Source organism: Nanorana parkeri, unplaced genomic scaffold (assembly GCF_000935625.1).
Source record: "Nanorana parkeri isolate BGI_ZX_2015 unplaced genomic scaffold, ASM93562v1 scaffold1195, whole genome shotgun sequence".
Lineage (NCBI taxonomy): Eukaryota > Metazoa > Chordata > Amphibia > Anura > Dicroglossidae > Nanorana > Nanorana parkeri.
This window is the reverse complement of record NW_017307463.1, coordinates 182,043-203,832: the sequence shown is the minus strand read 5'-3', so window position 1 is coordinate 203,832 and position 21,790 is coordinate 182,043. Positions and strand designations below refer to the sequence as shown.

The window sequence follows — 21,790 nt, the reverse complement described above, 5'->3', positions numbered from 1 at the left end:
ACTTGCATGCATTATTGCTTTGACAGTTACTGTATGTGTGTATTAAGGCATCATTCTAAATGAATGGCACCTCAGCACAATGTTCACATTACTGTGTGTTAATGTGCATTATTATTATTCCGAAATTCTGCCTGAAAATATATTTGATTTACATACCTAGGGTCAACATTTGCTGTTGCTTCATCAATAATTAATATCCGATTCTTCCTTAAAATTGCCCGAGCAAGACAAACAAGTTGCCTCTGTCCTACACTGAAGTTGGACCCAGATTCAGCCAACTGAGTCTCTATTTTACCAGGTAATTCTTCAATGACTTCCTTTAGCTGCACCTGTGACAAAACATATATTCATGACTAACATTTTCAAAGAAGTAAATACACCTAAAAAAAAAGAAAACAACATGCGTTGCTCTCGGTTTATGGTAAATATTTGATTAAATTGTCAAGAGCTTTATTATACATGTAACATCCACATTTTTGTTTATCAATTACATACTTGTAAAACAGGTAAAAGCTTATTTTCCAAATACTTGTAAAATAAGCTGCACAATAGCAACAGGCAGTTTGAATGTGCTAACACGTTAGGTTAAAACATCATGCATTAACACAAGTTGTACTTAAATCAATAACAATTTGTTAGCTGTGTTTACCAGTAAAAGTACAAAAGCACAAATGGCAATTTGTTTGTTGAAGAAAAAGCTTACATTTGAAAATATTTTTTCTGATTTGAAAAATGTTCCGGAGGGCTTGGCAGCGAAAGGGTTAAAGCGACTTTTGTTGCTAAACTGACAGGGTTATTCACAAAAGGGTGAAGAGTTTGGAGAAGGCAGGAGAAGTGAACAAACTAGGACAACATAGCTAAACTGGAATATGTGAAAAAAATTGGAACAATATATGGTTTAAAGGATGTCACCAGCACACCACACGATAATAATCAACAATTAAGTGTTCATTTATGGACAATCGCTGTCTCTCATTGGCAATCGCTTTCGGGGCCACACAGGGTCCCCTTCATCAGGCTCAGAGATGACCATCATATGAAACAACTTATATCACAGGAAGTTTATATGTTATAGTGTATGAATGAAATTGGCACATAAATATTATTCAAAACTTATACTGGATGAACACAGTGTGATATATTTAAAAATTGGCTTGAGAATTTGATGAATATCATGAGATATATGTTTGAAAATTAGCCTTAAAGGGCACTTGATGGATATTTAGATGTATTGTGATTGAGGGTATTTTTAGAGCGCAGTGATATATTTCACGGTGAGCACAGCAGCTGAGAGGGGATCTACGTGGATTTAAGAGCCGTACCATGGATTACTCAACTAAAACACAGTTAATAGTTACATAAATGCATTTTAGGATTTCAGTTTATTGAGTGAGATCTCCCTGTCATAATTGCTATATTTGTTCTTGCTATCTTTGTGGTTTTCAGTGTTCTTACTCACCTGTATTCCAGCTCCTTCTGTTATATTTTCCAAAACACAAAATAAATAAGAAATCAAACAGGGACAATGGGACCCCCACATAACGGCAGATATCTCATTAACAGAGTTCCCAAGAGATATAAGAAGGTGTTAGGTGGTTTAACTATCATCTCTCTAAAACTAAAATATCCGGTTTGGAAGGACTGCCCCTTTCAGATGGAAAACTATACATAAAAGTTAATTAACCTGATGGAAAACAGCTAAAAATTTCCAGTTCTTGAAATGAATTTCTGGCAAGGTTTGTTTAACCATTTTGCTTCATCCGCTATAGTAGGGCTCATGGCAGCAGCAGCAGGAACCTGTTAATGGACTCCCGGTTGCTATAACAACCAAAAAGTTTGTTTACCTCTGTAAAGCCATCTGTCAGCTTTCTATTGAAAGTGAGCGTGAAGGACACCCATAGCGGGTGTTAGTGGAGAGAGTTGAGGATGATTAGCGAACATTCTTTGTTGATTATCCCCGTGAAGAATGACACCAGAAGTGATGAGCTTTTCATCACTTCTGGCTTCAGAGCAGCGTGCTATGGCCAGGGATGAAGCTGATCTAACAGATTCTAAATGTCTACTTAAAGAGAGATTTCAAATCAAGGGGCTATAACATAGGAGGCTTATCAACACCCCATGTAACAGCAATAGGGTTAAGTAAAAAAGAAAAAGTGTAAAAGATTAAAGAAGTAAAATCCATAACATATCTTTAAAGTCCATGTACAGGCACATACAAACATAAACGCAGGCATTGTATGCGCCTACATATGAAAGTGATGATTTGCCACACGTTAGGTTGTGCCATGCAAGCCAAAGCATCAACTCTAGGGCCATTGTTCAGGGTTAATGCTAAACTGATGACCTGTAAAGGCTTTTAAAGTGTCAGATATGGACAATTTAGGGTACCAAAATGTTGCCATTTTATGTAATTTTAAGGCTTGACACTGGTATCTAATTACTCAATGCAACCTATTTAATCAATTTTAGCACAAATGAGCATTGTGTTTGTGCATACTACAATTAATTTGAATGCATTTTTTACTAAAACAAGAATGGTTGAGAACAAAACATTGGACTATTCTGAAGTGACCTTCTATGACACCTGATCTGAATCCTATCAGAACATCTATTGAAAGAGTTGAACCATAGAGTCTGGAGAGGGTACCCTTCAAACCTGGGACAGCTGGAGCAGCTTGCTCAAGAAGAGTGAGCCAAACTATCTGTTGACAGGAGCAGAAGTCTCATTGAGAGCTACAAAAATAGCTTGTCTGCAATAATTGACTTTAAAGGTCATTCAACAAAATATTAGGTTAAATATAGAAGAAACAATGATGGGTGACAATTATTTTGGTCAGGTTCAAGTTATGTCAGAAAAAAGTGGGTTCTTCTTTTTTTGTGTGAAAGGGTATCAACAAATTTTCCATGTCTGTAAATGATGTAACTTAGAAATATCATCCAACACCATAGTTTTAGTTGCCATTGCTATGCAGATGGCACACAACTCTTGCCTGTCTTTCAAACCTGGTGACCCTGTGAGCAGGATTAACAGGTGTCTTACCGACATACAAGAGTGGATAAAATGTAACTGGCTGAAATGGAACTCCGACAAAACAAAAGTACCTATTGCAGATAACTAGGTTATAAACACACACAGGTCCATCAAGTTTAACCTATATTTGTGTGGGTGTTTGTGTCATTTTGAGTTGTTTAGATCAACCCTAATCAACCCTTGTTTAACCCTAAATACTATGTTTACTGAGGAAGAAATCTATGAGTTTTTTTTATTCATCAACATTCTCAGCTGATACCACTTCCTGGGGAAGGGAGTTAAATGTTTACTGCTCCTATAATAAAGAACCCCTTCTGTAATTTAAAACTAAGCCTATTGTATTCTAATCTCAAATTGTGCTTGCATGTTTTCTTTAGAGATCCTAGACGACATAGTTTATTATTATTCCAACATTCAGCTGAACACAACTTTGGACACTGTGATCATATCTCCTCTTACGTGGTAAGAAACAAGTTAAGCTGATTTAACCCTTAGGAATACAATATGTATGTTCTCAGACCATGTGCAAAGCCTGGACATGATCCTGGACAATGACCAATTGATTAAGCGACAGATATTAACTGCTATCAGGTCCTCCTTCCACCATCTCAGGAATATTACAGGAATCAAACATCTGATTCCAGTAGAGGATATGCCAAAATGAATTCATGCTTTTGTATCATTCACACTGAATTACTGCAACTCCCTCTACTAGGGTCTTCCTCAGAAAGAACCATATTGTTTGCAACAGCCAGGCTAATTTTGGCTGGAAGTATACCTATGCAAAGGTATAGGTTATCTCTTATCAAAACTTTGGAAGCTATCCTGAAAATGCTCAGTTTTCCCTGGTTTTGATTTGTAATGTTCTCTGCCACCTGCTCCTAATCTCCTGGTCCTGGTTTTATTTTAGCATGTCTTTTAATCTGTTGCCCATGGATTCTGCCTGATTCTTTATTTAGCAATGTCTGCTACCTGCCCTGACCTATCCCAGGGGATACAACCATCAGACAAACACATTTTAGTTGTAAGGGTCCAAATGATGAAGCACTTCTGACAATCTCTGCTTCAAGAGAGCCATTTTTTTTAACTGTTGGCAACATGAGATACTCACACTGTATATTGATGTTGATCAGCTTGTCTATAAAGTCTTGCATACTCATATTTTTACTGCTTATATGTGACAAAGAAATACATTAAAGAAGGAGGGGAGAAAGTAAAGATGGAAAAGCCAAGGTGGCAGAAAGTAGTAAGAAAAGTTAAATGAAGCTTACTCAGTAAAAAATTGGTAGGCCAGGATGAGGACAACACACGGTGGGACTAAGGGGAGCTGTAAAACCCACTGGGGGTTGTGGTGGTAGAGACAAGTATATAAGGGTCATGGTCAGCCACCGATGACTCTCCAGGTCTCTACAACCATCTACACTAATTCAGGAGGAAAAGGCATTAACCACTTGAAGATGGGAAAAATGACAAAATTCACATCACTTCCACTTTAAGTGATCAGAGAGGAGTTCAACTGATGGACCTGTGTTGATCTCCCTCTGATTTCAGTGCAGAGACCAACCGTGCTGGTCCCTGGCCAGCACAGGGGACAGCAGAGCTTGGGATAGCGGGCGGGGGGAAGGGACGCGCACACCCCCAAGCAGCATACAAGCGAACAGGTGGCACTATAGCCACCTGAACGCCTGTTTGTAACGGCTGTCGCTGGCTGTTAAGAATGTTTAATGTATCCTGTAAAATGTCCTGCTATCTAGTGTGCGTAAGCAGGAAAAAATAATGCAGTTTATTTACGGCAACCCGCTGTCAAGAGTGTGGTGCTCGTCCATTTATATACAACAGGCAGAAGGCAAGGAGTTAAGGTAGTCCGCTGTCTCTGTAAATTTGATCCATGAATACCAGGTGCCTCGGAAATATATCTTGTTTATATAAATCTATGCATCAGCCTGATTTTGTTCACTCTGCAGAACCACATTGTCAACTTTAATGGGTTAGGCTGCTTCCACACACCCTCACAGAACTGAGAAGATGAATCAACAAGGAGTTTTTTTTAGATCTTACTTGAGTAGGTATTAAGGTGAAGGAGAAACATGACTTGATTCATGTCCAGGTGAACATCTACTATTTTGTGAATAAGGTCCATGACTCTCAGCCAAAAGGGTTGCAAACATGCATATTCTCAAAATATATGTAGAAGTGCTGGGGCATTCGTTGCAATGCCACAACACACAAGGGGAACATTTAGTTTAGGATTGTCAGCAATCTATACCACTTGGTCAAGATTTTGTACCCTGCCTGTATTCTAGTGGCGATGGAGGATTTATGCACAGTATGCCGTTTTTGTGTTTGTTGTGGTATAAATGTATCCCTAAATCTTTTACCCATTGTTGCAGGGAGAAAGTGGGGGGGCAAGAGAATCAAGAGATTTTTTTAAAGTTTTTTTGCTATTAGATTTCATGGAGCCAATATCCTTCAGCTACAGTCAATGCTCAAAGAGAAGAGCAAGATTCAAACACTTAAACACTTAAACCGGGAGTGATATGCATCAGCATCAGTAGGAGGGTGCTAACAGTGGGGTCTATTCAGAAGGAGTTCGACTCAGCCGATCCAACATCTGGATCGGCTGAGCCGAACCCCCGGCAGGCTTCTCACTGCTGTTCCGCCTATTCTTAAAGTTGCCAAACAGCAGTGAGTGAATAGCCGAATGCATATTGTGAATAGCCCGTACAGCACCCCCTCGGTTCTACTGAACCGAAGGGGTCCTGGGGCCGAAGCTAGCCGAAGGATCGGCTGAAGCTACGGCCAGATCCCTCGGAAGCTTCGTTAATAGACCCCAATATCTCCATTAGTTTCATGACAATTATACATTCTATTATCTGATTCATCTCTTACTCTCCAGAATAACTTATTTAAACTCTCCAACATTCTAGCTGTGGTACACTGTAAATTGGGCTTTGCTTCTAGATCGTGTGAAGTCCAGTAAGGAAGAGAGTGGGATGTATATTTAGGGGACAAACAGGCAAGAGGAAGGCAGTACAGTGTCTGAATCCTATCATGGTGGAGCCCTTCTCCTCTCACTGTCTGCCTGCACATCATCTAAGGACTGCCCAAAATCATATTATTTGGGTTTATAATGAAAGAGCTTCAGTTGGCATTCTTTTCATCCTTAAATACATTTTTAAAACACTTAGCTTTTAAATACACATTTTCACCTGTTCCTACTTAGACTACAAAAGAATACAGTGTACAGGGAGTAACTTAATGAGTACATTTATAATGAAACAGCCCTAGCATCAAAGCTGCATAAGACAACAGATAAAATGCATAGATAAAATGCATAAAGAAAAGACATCTTAATTTTCTTTAAAATGTCTTAAAATAAAAAAAGATACACATTTAATGTTTTCAATACCTCTTCTAAAACATCCCACAGCTCCTCATCAGTATGCTCATCAAAAGGATCAAGGTTTTTCCTCATTGTCCCAGTGAATAACACAGGCTCCTGTTATTTAAAAATAAAATGAAATATGTGAAAGAAATAATTCATACAAATAAAGATTGTATTATTGAAGGCAACGAAATAGCATGATCTTTCCTTTGTAAGAAAAATCTATTCTTTTTTTTGTTTGGTTCTGATGGTTTTCTACTGTCATGGTAATATTTTCCTATTCACAGTCTATTCATTTGTATTTGCACACATAATCTTGTAGAATAAATGTACTACTTAATTGCCTGCCGTGATATAATACACTGAACAGCGCCTGTTTCAAACAGGTCTGTTATCTTAGGTTAGGTATGTCTGTTTTTCAATCGATAAATATCCTGGCTAGTTTTTTTTTGCATGTGATTTTTATTCAAAGGCTAAACTAAAAGCAGACTTTGAAAATTCCGAGCATGTAGTTTTCATTTGGGCTTTGGCTCTGCATCAGGAAGGAGGTTGAAATGACAAACTTGATTTGTAAATGTGCTTTTGTAATTATGATAAACACTGTATCACATTGTCATACTTGTTTCTAAATATTACTTAAAATAAAATTAAATGTTATACAATAAACTGAATTTCATGAACAAGTAGTTAATGACAGCTTTTTAAGCCTTTTAAGAAAATAATCCCTTCATCCACAAGGCCAAATTTATGTTTAGTGTTGATTATTAAAAAATATTACATTATACAGGATAGCAGTGCTGTTGTATTCTGAAACCAACTGTGGAAGTATCTAATGTATTAACTTTGTTAGATAGAAAAAAACTGCGCTAGGAATCAAATAACACTCTAAGAGCAGCTGTGCTTAATAGGTGAGTACACCCAAAATAGGAAAAAAGAAAATAGCACTGCACTTCAAACTCAAAATATTCCTAAAATGTGAGAAAAATAATATGTTAATATGAAATGTGAAATTGTCACAAAGTGATAAAGAATTTTGTGTCATATATTATGGAGTCCAGTTTGAAACGGGTTTAAGAGATTATACACACTAGAATGCAGCCTGAATGGGGTGACACCTAGTGGCAGGAATTTGATCACCGTTATGTGTGATATAAAAAAGGAAAGGAGTTTGTAATGCTCGTATGCAGACCGTCGCCTCAGAGGAAGTCAATAGTGACGAAATGCATCAGGTGGGCGGATCTATGCGAGCATTGCAATCATAGAGACAGGAGCTCCTGTGGACACAATCCATGTGCAATTGCCTTATTTTAATTGAAAGTGCATTTTAAATAAATTTATTCTGACATAATACACTATGAGAAGCCTTTTTTTCTCTCTCTGAGCACAAGAGAAGGTGGAAGATGGAGGAATAGTGTTACACGATTTTGGAAAGATAAGCCAGAGTTGGGAGGAATCTACCCCAATTTATTGTCGGATTAAAAACAAAGGAGAGGATTTGGTGCTGTATATATATATCAACAAAGCGCTAATTGTTCATCTGAAATATGGTGAGCAATAGGAGTCGGTGAGTGCGGCCAAATCTCATCTTTGAGCATGGTGGAGATTGGAGAGCACTAATTCACTAATTGTTGATGCATTCACGGACGTGGTGTTGATTATAAAAGTTGGAAGATATATCATCACATATTTCAAGGACTTTATTGTATGAAGAAGTAATGGACTTCACATATGGTTATGTAAATTAAGAGGGAGTTTTACATCACTTGTGAGATTTAACACAGGATTTTCTATATGTACACATTTTATGAGATGTACTAGCACATTTTTTTTTTCTATGTTTATTATGGTTTATAGTGTCTAGACCATTAGACCTAGAGCTTTTTCTTCACTATCATCAGCACAGGCATTGTGCAACACAGGTGTTGTGTATGACACAAAATTGTTTATCACTTTGTGACAATTTCACATTTCATAATATTTTTCTCACATTTTAGGAATATTTTGAGTTTGAAGCGCAGTGCTATTTTCTTTTTTCCAATGTATTAACTTTGTTTATACATACTTCGGTATATTAACAAAGCAGTGAATCTGATATTCGAAAACATTCAATTCAGGTGAATCTTCCTAGTGCATGTGTTTTAAATGGTAGTGATTATTTCACCACCAGTGAATGTTTGGTGAAATCCACAAAGTTTACAAATATGCCCCATAGTGTCAACAAAAGATTTAAAGAAAACACAGACCATTTTATAGAAGTTGCTCAAGGAGGTAACAATATGATTGTTCTTATCAGTAATGCAGACATGCACACTTCAGGGCCAATTTGGTTAAATTCCGGTTGACCTACCAGTATGCAGTACAAAGAAACTTAGGACATTTCAAGCAAACCCAGGGAGACCATGCAAAGTTTAAGCAGTGTCCCTGGTGGGAATAGACATGACAACAATGCTGCAAGGCAAGAATACTGATTATTTAGACACCTTGCTCCGGTGATCATACATTTACTATGTGCCTACAACATCATAATATTAAGATGAGACACAATATATAGGCATGGATGCGAGAGTAACCTCTTTGGTCTGATTCTAGGCTAGGCAGTCTGAACTTCGATCCTCCCCTTTAACACCTGACCAAATACCTAGGTTTTCAGATATGGCCAACAATAAAAGTAGTTTGGAACAGCATTTTCTCCAGAAAACGTAAATATTTAAGTATTTCAATATTTTTTATTTATTCATCTAAACAGGTCTGCAAATATAGCTATATGTTAACATTAGAGCATCGATCCATATTAACATTCCAAAGTGCATAATACTGAAAACATTTTTTCACACATTTAAAGCAAGGTAATTTACGGAACATACCCTTTCAGGTTTCCATCTCCTTCCCCTGCCGTTTTGTAATATAATATGCCTACCTAAAATGCAGCTACAGGAGAATCTTTGTTCTGCTTGGCACCGCTCAGCCTCTCTTTAAAACCTTCCCAGTCCTTCTTCCTACCCATGCATATCCTAAACTCCACTTTAAGTTATGGCGTTTGGGCCATTCATGTGAGGTGGCATGAAAAAGATACGAACACTAAAAGTGGACTAATTCTTAAACTAAAATGCACCACTGTCGTTCATTTGCAGCTCCTCAGTAATCAAGATCTCAGGCAGTTGGATCCCATACAGAAGCAACAAATGGTCTGTGTAATATCACATCCACTGTTACTTTAACCTCTTCGTGACTGACGACGTACAGTGTACGCCCTTAGCAACGCAGCAGTTGAAAATCAAATCAATAGGAAAAAAATTGCAGAAAAATTCAAAAATGCCTTGGCCAGCTGATTTGAAAAATGTGCCGGAGGGATTGGCAGCGAAAGGGTTAAATAAAATAAATCTAATAATAATAAAAAAAATTTAAAAGTCCCCCACCCCCGCGAGCACGCGCGCCGCCACGTAAACACGTGTCGGGTGCGCCTACGTATGAAAACGACGAACGCGCTACACATGTTGGGTATCGCCGCGCACGCCGGAGTGAGAGCAATAATTCTAGGGCCAGTATTTTGGGGTATCTCTAAATTGATGACCTGTGGGGGCTTTTAAAGCGTCTTCTATGGACTTTTTGGGGTACTGGGGTTTTTCGCCGTTTTACGGATGCACGCAATTTGTAACCTGGGCATGTTGGGTATCGTTTTACTCGTTGTAACCTCATCTTTTATATTTCATTAAAAAAATGGGTATTTTGTTGTGTTTTGGGGCATTTAATTAAATTTTTCACTAAATATTGGGGTTTAATAAGGAGTTGCGCTAATATTGCGCAACATAAAAATTTGCAACTACCACCATTTTATTCTATAGGGTCTTGGCATTCAGAAAATATATAATGTTGGGGGGTTTTAAGTAATTTTCAGGCCTAAAATGTGGAATATAACATGGGTACAAAAAATGAAAAAAAAGGCCTCAGTCATGAAGGGGTTAAGCTGGACTCCAGCTAGTTTTTTTTTTTTTTAAAGTATGGGGAGCATCTTTCAGGTTTTTATTGATGCCTGTGTCTCAACTGGTGAGTTTTAATCTTATTTTATGTCTTTTCGTCAGAAAAGGGATTGAGAGGAAATTTCTCCAAAAAGTACACAGACCGTAATAAAATCCTAAAAAAGGTTTGAATCATTCCAAACTCTACTAAGCGCTCTTTATTGTGCTGCGTGTCTTCATTGAAAACATTTCTCTAATTTCCTGTCTCAATGATCAGTTGCCAACAGTGAAGGAAGTAAGATTAAATAACAGCGACTTAGACAGTGATAAAAAGCCAACAGAGGATCCTACACTTCTTTAAATGGCAAATCAAATTTAAGTTGAAGTTCCACTTTAAGGTCCCATATATTGATTTTTCAAAATAGGTATACCATTCCATTGGCTAAATGGTAAGGAACCTTATTTCCAATTGGCAGTTAAATTAAGCCATGAGATTTGAAAATGACAGGTTCAAGAATCCTATCCTGATGTTAATCTTGTAAATTGAGCCTCGTGTAACACACAAAAACAAATGACAACTAATTTTTATCTGGTGATAAAGCAATAACTATTACTGTCAGTAATAGTATGTCTGCACAAAATGCACCAGATACTAAATGGACATAGAGGGACATTTGAGGTTCTGAACTTTTCGTTGCGATCCTTGTAAGCTGTAGTCTTAAACATTGTGAAGCTTTAACATCAAATTGTATTCATTTGGCTTTTTCCATTTTTAGAACATATGAAGCTAACACTTTAAGGCCCTGTTCGCACTTACAGCAGTGACCTGAATGCTGAATTCTTTCACAGTGCACTGAATCTGAATAGAGTGTACACATGGTATACTTCCAATAAAGTAAAAAAAATCTAGTTTGGGGGCGTGGCTTGGCAATGGCCGTGTGAGCTGTGCTTTCTTTCTGCTCCCGGGTAAACTTACCGAAAATCGGAACATACACATGCCCATACGCCATCTCTGGCACTATGAGGAGAAGGGGCAAGTCAAGGGGATCACAATATACCCCCAAGACTGCCATTAAGAGACTTTTTGTGACCCCCACGTACCTCCCTGAAGAACGGCCCCCTCGTGCGCGGCAGAGGCCTACGAACGCCGGAGAAGCCTCCACACCGACCGGCCTAAATTTCGGAACAACCCCCTCCGACGACGAGACATCTTCCTCCCCTTTCAGCGGGGGAAACTGCCCGCCCCACCGGGAAGCCGGGACACAGGACAGCCGGCCAGATTCGCCGCCGGACAGCCCTCCTGTACTGGTAGCAGAACCAGGGAGATCTGAGGGGAAGACGCGGCCGCGATCCCCAGGCCACGGTGACGTCATCACACCCGAAATGGCGGAGACTCGGGACTCGAATAAGGACAGGTCTCCTCTGACTACACCCCGAGGTAAGGGGCTTAATGTGGCTCTCCCCCCCCCCCACCGCCCCCACACCAACCGACCGAACGAAACCATATGAGGACAGGTCTCCTCTGACTACACCCCGAGGTAAGGGGCTTAATGTGGCTCTCCCCCCCCGATCCCACAAGGATCAGACGCCCAAACAGCCCTACACATCCAGGGAGCCAGCAGATTGGTCCCTCCCCCAAGTGATGGACACTATTGAGGACTCCATGGGCTCATGGAGATCTGAACCCATATTGCAATCCCTCCAAGATTCTCCAGCAGGGGCCCTGGAGTCATCTCCTTCCCCTGGGATACTTGATGCTGATCTTCGGCGCCTTATTAGTGCTCTCCCCACTAAAGCAGACCTGGCATCCACCTTCCCTACTAAAGCTGACTTTGAATCTTTTGCTACTCGCATTGAAACTGCGTACAAGCAGGACCTGGCCGAAGTTAAACAGGAACTCTCCACCATCACCTCACAGGTTGCCTCAGTGGAACAAACACAATCTGACCTTCTCCGTAGGGTCGCTACCTTAGAGACCGCCCAATCCACTTCTCAACAACAACTGTCGGCCGCCGTCCTTCATCTAGATGACTTGGACAATCGGGGCAGACGGAATAATGTACGCATTCGGGGACTCCCTGAATCTACGGACCCCTCGGACCTTCGGGCCACTGTACGGGATATCTTCAACCTTTACTTAGACAACCCTCCCGATACGCCCATTTAAAATTGACAGAGCGCACAGGTCTTTGGGCCCCAGACCTCAGGATCCGAACAGGCCGAGAGATGTGATCTGCAGAATACATTTTTTCGCTGTTAAGGATGACATCATGCAATGTGTATGGCGTAAAGGCACGTTAGACTTTGATGGTGCGACTATCCAGATATATCCGGACCTCTCCAGGCGCACTCTACTTATGAGGCGTTTACTGCGACCACTACTGGAGGCTATACGACATTCGGGTGCTACCTACAAATGGGGTTTCCCGTTCCATTTTGTAGTTTGGAAATCGGAAATTACCTTTATCTTGAAGACTCCTGCTCCCCTTCTGAAATGCGCCCCTCCTGGTGCCACTGCCCTTTCCATGGTTAACTGTCACTAGATCCCTCCGGGTACTTTATGGTGCTCTATTTCCCTCCAACAGAACTGGTATTGGACATCTAGACCTTCGCGATGGACTATTCCGTCATGCTGCATCCTTCCGGAAGTACTCCACAGGAGAGGTATCTAGTTCGCCAGGTGGCGGGTTCCCACCCCGCCCCCCCAGTTTCTGGGGAGTGGATTGGGAACGGGACCACCCTACATATACCTCCTTGATTATACATGCTTCTGCTTCCTGTCACCGGGTACCCACGGGATGGGCGGGTGCCCTGTTGTTAGGGGTTGTCTTATGCTCTATCACGATCCTCATTATATAACTATGCAATTCACTATGTGTTGACTTAAGTGCCTTTATATTTTATTTTATGTTCTTGTTGTTGTTCCATAATGTATTATGCAAGTATACGGTAAGTTGATGCCCGGAGCTTTCCCATAGCTCCGTGACCTTTGCCTTAGACCTATTCCCCCATTTAGGCCCTGAACGCACCGGAGGTTTCTCCCCTGGTGTAGTTCCTGTTGAGGATTTGTCTCCGCTAATCCCGTTCTCCTCCCCCCACCCTTCCCTCTCTCCTCCCTCCCCGGACTCCACAGACGTTGACCTCAGTATCCGGAGAGCAATTCTCTTCATCTGACATGCCAGTGACAGCGGTTACCTCACTAGTGTCCCTAAATGTTAAGGGACTAAACACACCCGAGAAGAGATCTATGATCTTGCAAGAGTTTAGGAGGCTACGGGCCGAAATTTGCTTTATCCAGGAGACCCACTTCCGGACAGACCAGGTCCCCAAATTCCACAACTGCTACTACCCACATGCCTACCACTGCTCCACGCCAGATACTAAAACTAAAGGGGTGAGCATCCTTCTCCATCGGAATTCCAACTGGAAACTAAAGGACACGTGGGCCTGTCCAGAGGGAAGGGCCCTGTTTATCAAAGGGACCTTAGGCGGTCAACTTTGCACTTTTGCTAATCTGTACCTCCCCAATGTTCATCAGATTTCCTACCTGGAACGAGTACTAGATCACTTATCCCTATTTGCGGAGGGAGTGTGGGTGATTGGGGGAGACTTTAACTTTGCCCTCGACCCGTTACTAGATTCCTCTAGATCCTCCTCACACTTATTCTACTCCGCACGTATTCGTACATGCCTGAAACTACATCAGCTGACAGATGTCTGGCGCCTACTTCACCCCACCGACAGGGACTACACGTTCTTCTCTAACCCCCACCAGTCGTATTCCAGAATTGACATGTTCCTGATCCGTCACTGTGATCTCCCCCGTCTGAAAACGGCGTCCATAGGCACTATCTCCATCTCTGATCGATCATGCGGAAATCTTACTAACTATAGACTTATCTCAGGCCCCCCCCCCCTGGACCTGGCGATTGAATGAATCGCTCCTGCAAAATGACTCAATATCCCATTCGATACGTTCTGAACTACAATCCTATTTCTCCATCAACGCTACCCCAGACTGTGACCCCATGATCTTATGGGAAGCCCACAAAGCTTACATTAGGGGGGTTCTTATCAAACACGGTTCCCGCGTTAAACGCGCCAGATTGGCACAGATTACCGACCTGCATGCTAAGATTCATACCCTCGAGGCTCTCCATAAACGTACTCTAGCGGTCGGAGCTCTGGGAGAACTGACGTCCTTGATGCTCCAGCTCCAATCCCTATACATGTTCAAAACTAAAATTGCACTAACCAAATGTAGAAGCTTTTTCTACGAATTCGGTGATAAATGTGGGAAACTTCTGGCTCGAGCTCTACGAACCCAACGGGAAAGGTCCTTTATCCCAGAAATTTTGACGCGCACCCATTCTAAAGTCTCCCAAACTAAAGACATCGCAGAAGCATTTAGACTATACTACACGTCCCTCTATAACCTTAAGACCGATTTTGTGACCCAGGGTGACCGTTCTCTCCTGGAACTCATAAACAAGTACCTTGAGGACTCCGGAATGCCTTGACTCTCGAATACGGATATCTCGGCTCTAGATTCCCCCTTAACCTCTGAAGAGCTAGCTTTGGCCATCTCACAGACTGCTACGGGGAAAGCACCTGGCCCCGACGGTTTCACCCTGGGCTACTATAAAACGTACCAGGACCTCCTCTCCCCCTATTTTATTAAGGCATTCAATGGGGTGGGATCTGGGGGCGCTTTCCCACTGGACACTCTTAGAGCCCATATTACAGTGATACCCAAAGAAGGTAAGGACCCTCTCGCTTGCGCTAGTTACAGACCCATCTCCCTCTTAAACGCAGACCTCAAGCTATTTACCAAAATTCTAGCGTCCAGACTGGCCCCCCTGATGCCTGCCGTAATACATCCTGACCAATCAGGCTTCGTGCCCACGAGGGAAGCTTGAGACAATACCACAAGAGTCCTAGCTACTCTCCATGCTGCCAACTCCAGATCCATACCCCTCATGCTACTGTCCACAGATGCCGAAAAGGCCTTCGACAGGGTGAATTGGCAGTACATGGACTCAGTCCTGCAATATTTAGGTCTTGGTAATTGGATGTTGGCATGGATCAGGGGGATCTACTCTCACCCTATGGCGCAGGTCAAAATTAACGGCTCCCTGTCCCAAACCCTGGAAATTGGTAATGGCACGAGGCAGGGTTGCCCCCTGTCCCCTCTATTATTTATTCTAACCCTGGAACCCTTCCTTCGTAAAATTCGATCCCATACAGATATCACGGGCATTCCCACCGGACCATCGACCTCCCACAAAGTAGCAGCTTTTGCGGATGACCTACTGTTCTTTCTATCTAACCCTGTCATCTCCCTACCCAATTTAGTAGAAGAATTTCGCTGGTTTGGAAAAATCTCCAATTTTTAAATTAACTATTCCAAATCAGAGGGCTCCGCGCGTCTTTCGCCTTCAGATGGTCTACCTCAGCTATCACATACTTGGGCACGAAAATACCCAGAAATCTCTCAGAGACATTTAGGGGGTAATTTACTAACCTAAACACACGCACACACCAGGTGCGTGTGATTTTCACACAGCAAAACGTATTTATCAACCAAAAAGTCTCTAAAAGCATATTTCCACTAATGCCATATATGGAAAAATCATGCACATGATGCATATATAATGCTGCTTCACAGTTTAGACAAAAATGGTTAGCTCATGCATTTACATTCCTGCATTCATCAACGCAAGCAACATAACATAGAGCTAATTTACACAGCATCACCTTGCAAATTCATGCAGGGTTTTGCACAACACACCTGCTGGGTGTGTACACACTACAAAGGTGTTTAGATTCCACCCATAGATCATGCTGGGAGGGAACACACTACAGAGGTGTATACATGTTCGTGGTGTGTTTATAAGGTTAGTAAATCAACCCCTTAGCCTCAACTTCCCCCCGCTACTCCTAAAGATACGACAGGATTTACTCCACTGGACCACTAGCCGTTTCTCCTGGTTCGGTAGATGCAATGTTATTAAAATGAACATCATGCCCAGGATCCTCTATTTATTCCAAGCTTTACCGATCCGTATACCCCCTGGTACTTAAAATCGCTCAACAGGGTGTTCTCGAAATTCCTTTGGGCCCACAAGCCTCCCAGGCTGAAGTTCACCCTACTACGCCTGTCAAAGGCGAACGGTGGTATTGGCCTGCCAGATGCTTCACTCTAATACACAGCTTGCGACCTAGCTAGAGTGGTGGACTGGTGCCATGGGGAAAACCCCAAACCCTGGATGCAAGTGGAACAAGCAGACTCGGGGATCCCTCTACATTGCCTCCCCTGGTGTAGCTCGCTCATATCGGCGGAGATCAGTTCCCATCCGACGGTGGGGGCCACCTGGAAGGTTTGCAGGAAAGTATTTGACACCCCTCATGTTTGACCACATCCCTCCCCCCTCTTACCGATACTGGGTAACCCATGTTTCACCCCAGGAGTAGAGGACGTAGCCTTTAAATCACTTAGACTATCAAACTGTTTCAGGGCAAAGCACTTTATTCATCAAGACTCATGGCCATCCAGAACTCTCCTACTGTCGGACTCTAAAACGGCCGCGCTTGGCTTCTGGAGGAATATGCAGCTCTCCCACTTCCTTCACACGTTACCACCTGCCGCCGATTTTTCTCGCCCTCTTACGCCTTTTGAATCGGAATGTGATAAGCCGGACCACCTTTGACATGCGGTCTCAATCATGTATTCTTTATTAAATACTCCTATAGCAGATAGTGTCCCCGCCTACATCCGTAAATGGGAACGGGATCTAGGGGTTAGTCTCACTTCTACCCAAATAGAGAGACTTCAGTACTTCTCCCTCAAATCCTCCATTCATACGAGAGTCCAGGAATCCGGGTTTAAACTCCTCACTCGCTGGTACAGGACTCCTCAACTCCTCCACTCAATGTACCCGTCTGTGCCCAACTGTTGCTGGCGCTGTAATGAAGCCCCGGGTGATCTACTCCATATATTCTGGTCCTGCCCGAGAGTGACTCCATTCTGGTCTTCCGTTAAGTCCTTACTAGGTAAATTCACAGACAGAGAAATCCCATGGGACCCAGCCTTTTTTCTTCTCCATCACAACTCTTTCCCCAGAAAACACTATAAAATGTCTGTCCTCCCGCACCTCTTGAGCGCAGCACGCTGTTGTATTCCAGCATTGTGGAAATCATCTCAGACACCCACGGTGTCCATGTGGCTCCACAAAGTTGGAGAAGTGGAGAGAATGGAGGACCTGGTCTGGTCCGGAAGGGGCCAACATGCTAGACACTGCAAGACGTTGTTCTATTGGACCGACTTTACCCAGACGGCCGAATTTACCACCCTACTACAGAATTCATCCTGAGGGGGTTGGCGGCACTCACGCAGGCAGCGTACAGTGCCCGAGGCCCGGAACACATCCCACTGATGCTTACCCTCTCTTTCCCATCCTTCTCCCCCCCCTCCGCTCCCTCTTCCCTCCCTGCCCTGTTCCCCCTTCATTCTTCCCTACTTTTAGTGTTATTTCCATGTGGTATCGGATTAACCGACAATTTGCTGACATGTGGCCGGTTCTGACATTGGGCCCCTCAGGTTCCCCCTGGGCCTGCGCCATTACACAACAATATGTCCATCTACTCAGGAGCACTTTCAATTGTAAACTGTTTTATAAGCTTATCTCGATGCATACGTATGCCTCTGCCTACTACGCTTGGCAATTGTCAGCCGGGTCTAAGATAACCCCATACCTGTTGGTTGAATTGTAAGCTCTGACAAGGAAGACGCTTTAGCCACATACCATACTGTTCTGTTTATGTATCTTTTGATTTATTACCTGTATTGTTTGAAAAATTGAAATAAAGAATTTACAAAAAAAAAAGTAGTTTAAATGTAAAATGCACACTGCTGGGAATGCTGCAACGCACTAGCCCACCCGCTAAAATGCAGCATTTTAGTGCATGGGCTAGAGTGGAATGGGCCCTGAGAAATACGGCTTTCATTTCAATAAGTATGTGTGTTTTGCAATAATACCCCTACAAGCATAAACCATAATAAGTTACTATTAATGATTATTAAAAAAACATTTTACACACTTTAAAGTGTATTTCCTCTTTTGCTGCCAAATTGGGATAACACCTATTTTATATTTGTTTCATGTTCCCATTCACATCGCATAAACATAAACAATTAGTTTTTTAAAAACTAAAAAATGCTTCTTGCAGCTTTTACATGGGTTAGGTTTTTGAGGGTTAAAATTAATTTGTGCTTCTATTTCTTTTAAATGTTAGGAGGGGCCGTGAGGGTTCTTGTCCATTGAGTGGTGGCTTGTGCTTTGTATGTTAATAAAGCTTATCAGACAAACACAATCCTCACATTTCAGTCCCGAGACTTTCCATTGGGACAGACCACTCTTGCCTGATTTAAGAAAACATCTAAAACGGTAAAGAGTTTTTAAAGTTATTTTTCAGTATGCTGTGTGAACAGGAACACATAACGAACATATGGAGGGGTTTTCCTAAATTTGAGTGGAAATACACTTTAGAGCTTGTTCACACCATGCGCATTCCAAGAGCAGAGCAGTTACAGACCGGATCAAAACTGCATCCAATGTATTCCAATGGTATTTTGGGATCTAGTTCACACCGCAGCATTCAGTTCCAGAGCATGTAAAAAAAACTGCAGCAAGCCCTATTTTACCTGCTCTGGAACGCATGCAAACGCATAAAAAATGCATGCAAATGCCATGGAACGCACTAAAAGATCATTTTAAACGGAAAAAAACATTATAATTTTTTACCAAAAACGGCCCGGAAAGCATCAAAAACGTGGTATAACACACTGCACTGCGTGTGCAGAAACTCATGCAGATCTGGTCTGCATTTGGTGTGAACAAGCCCTTAAAGCTGCATCTCTAAAAAGGCTTGCAATTTATATACATAAATAACCAATTTAATACCATTAAATATATCAACCAATTTGCTTTTGCTTCATACCATAACTGTGTTTAATGTTTTCATATATTAAATTGTATTGCTCAAACATGACATGTTTGAACAATTTGCCCTGTTAAGTAAGAATTTATGCCATGATATATTTTTAAATAAGACAAATATGTACATCGTTTTAATCTTGTAATTCACTTTAGTGTTTTCAGATTGAATTAGTGGCATGTTAAACACATTAAGAAATGCAAATGTTTTATTTCCTTTGTTGCAACATGCCACAGATATGGTTCCAATTTTTTTTTTTTTAATTAGCCTGACTTCAATCAAAACCTGTGAAGCAACAATAAGCATTTGCGGGCAAACAGAACGATTTCCTAATGTAAGCAATGTATTTAATAATAGACAACTTGTTTTTATGTACATATTTTAAGTAGATGCATTTTAAGTGCTGTACCATTCTGTACTTATACGAAAAAACAGACAAACAACCTGTGGCTCTTCAGAGACTAGGTTAGATGGGACTTCTAGCTCAGCAAAACTGCAGAACTGCAAAAGATGACAGCAGCTGGTTTAAAAATACCCAGACATGCTGTAGGTTGATACATGCGACTAAAAAAACTGCCTATTTTGAAAAAGATATCAGAAACTCGTGCAATATTTTATGCATCTTTTGCACAGTGTGAAAGGGAATGATTGAATATTAGGTATAAGAGGGTACCCAAATGGATCAGTTAAGCTACCAACCATATGCCATGTAGGTTCTTGCAAGTAAAGTAGATTTAACCTCAATTGCTAAAATCTAATATAATCTTTATCTAGTTAATATAAATGTCATGTTAAAGGTATCTTCATAATAGCCTGCATATCTCTTTAACCTCCCTGGCAGTATTCCGAGTCTGGCTCGGGGTTAATTTTCAGTACCAAGGGCGGTAACCCCGAGCCAGACTCGGGATTGCACAGAAAAGTGTCACTTACCTTGTCCCTGCGAGCCCGCGGTGTCCTCTGCTGTACACGGCCGGCCGATGCAGGCATCTGAGTTTTAGTTTAGTTTTCGGGCGCCACAGCGGGGGGCGGAGCCGGCGGGAAATTTAAAAGTGAAAACATGACATTTACACAGAATACACACAATACAATGTAATCTGCTATGATTACACTTATGTATCAAACTATTTCACTTCAATTTTGCCTCTAGAGCTTTACTAAGAATTACAGGCCTACAATATAAAACAACAAATTTCCATGAAAAACAATGTACCGCTTTGGGATGCTAAACTCCTGAATAATCATACCACCAGGGAGGTTAAAGAGGAATTTCACCCTTCCTAAAAAAGAAAGTGAAATCCCTAATAACTGTCCCTTTAAAATAGTCTATGGAGTCCAGCATTGACTTTCTTATGGGCAACGTTCTCATTGCGGCACTGTGCTTCCGTGCCACCATCTTAAAACAAGTTTCCTTCCCAATCTCCACTGTTACCTTCTGGCTGCCGAAAAGAACATTCTTCGGTCATGGCTCCTTCCCAATCTGCCCACTTTAGCAAATTTTAAAACTACCTTACATCATCTCATGCTCATCCATAAACTTGATACCAAGCATAATCTACACTTTACAGGTACACTTTTTAAAACTTGGACTAATATTTTGTTATGAAAAATGACCAAGGCTCAACTGCAAGCCATAATGTCCCTATTTCAGCATTCCTCTTGGTATCTATTGGCCAAATCTGATGGGTCTCTAGGCAATCTTGATGTTCTGTAATATTTATATCTTTATACCGACATTTTTCTATGTTTCTCCCTTTCACGTCCCATACCGTGGTGAATACCTCTCTGCTAGACTTTTATTTTTGCAATGGCTTTCAACCATATACACCACTTGTTCTATCTGTAACATACTTCTCTTTCTTTCACCTACTCTCATACACTCTTACTTTCGACCCCTTCACACTTTCTTTAGATATATTTATATTGTTGTGATTTTGCTATTCTACATTGATACTACTATTGTTTCTAGTGGTCGGCTATCGATGTTATAACCCAACATGACGTTCTTTACAATGACGAGCTTGTATATTATGTCTATTTCACAAATTTGCTTTCGTTACATGATTGTATAGTCATGTTTGCAACTCGCCTGTCCTTCAGTTGTTGTATGTTTTATGAAAACTGATAAGGATAAACATGCTTAAAAAAAAACAAGTTTCCACACATGCACAGACCTGCCGCAAGTCTCTGCCAGGCACCTTGCCGAGACCTGCGCCATATATGTGTAAGATTTCACAAACTGCTTCCTGGGATGTGTAAAGGCCCACTTTAAAGTGACACTAAACTCAGGAGTTAGGTTTGGAAAATGCTTTCAAGCACCTTAACTATTAACAATACCTTACCTTATTTGTGCATCACTCACCTGCAGATCCTCCACTTATCTCTGAATTGGTGCTGACAATGTCCTTCCTTCTGGAGGGTGGC

General features: G+C 41.5%; 1 protein-coding gene across 1 annotated transcript in view; it reads right to left on the bottom strand.

The window, feature by feature from the left end:
• ABCC4 (ATP binding cassette subfamily C member 4) overlaps positions 1 to 21,790 on the bottom strand; it is a 211,660-nt gene that overhangs the window by 33,233 nt on the left and 156,637 nt on the right. Inside the window, exons 30-31 of the mRNA XM_018568481.1 lie at positions 6,441 to 6,530; positions 157 to 329 (exon numbers count right to left, since the gene is read on the bottom strand). Of these exons, the coding sequence (XP_018423983.1) occupies positions 157 to 329; positions 6,441 to 6,530 (263 nt within the window). The remainder of the gene's footprint in view (positions 1 to 156; positions 330 to 6,440; positions 6,531 to 21,790) is intronic.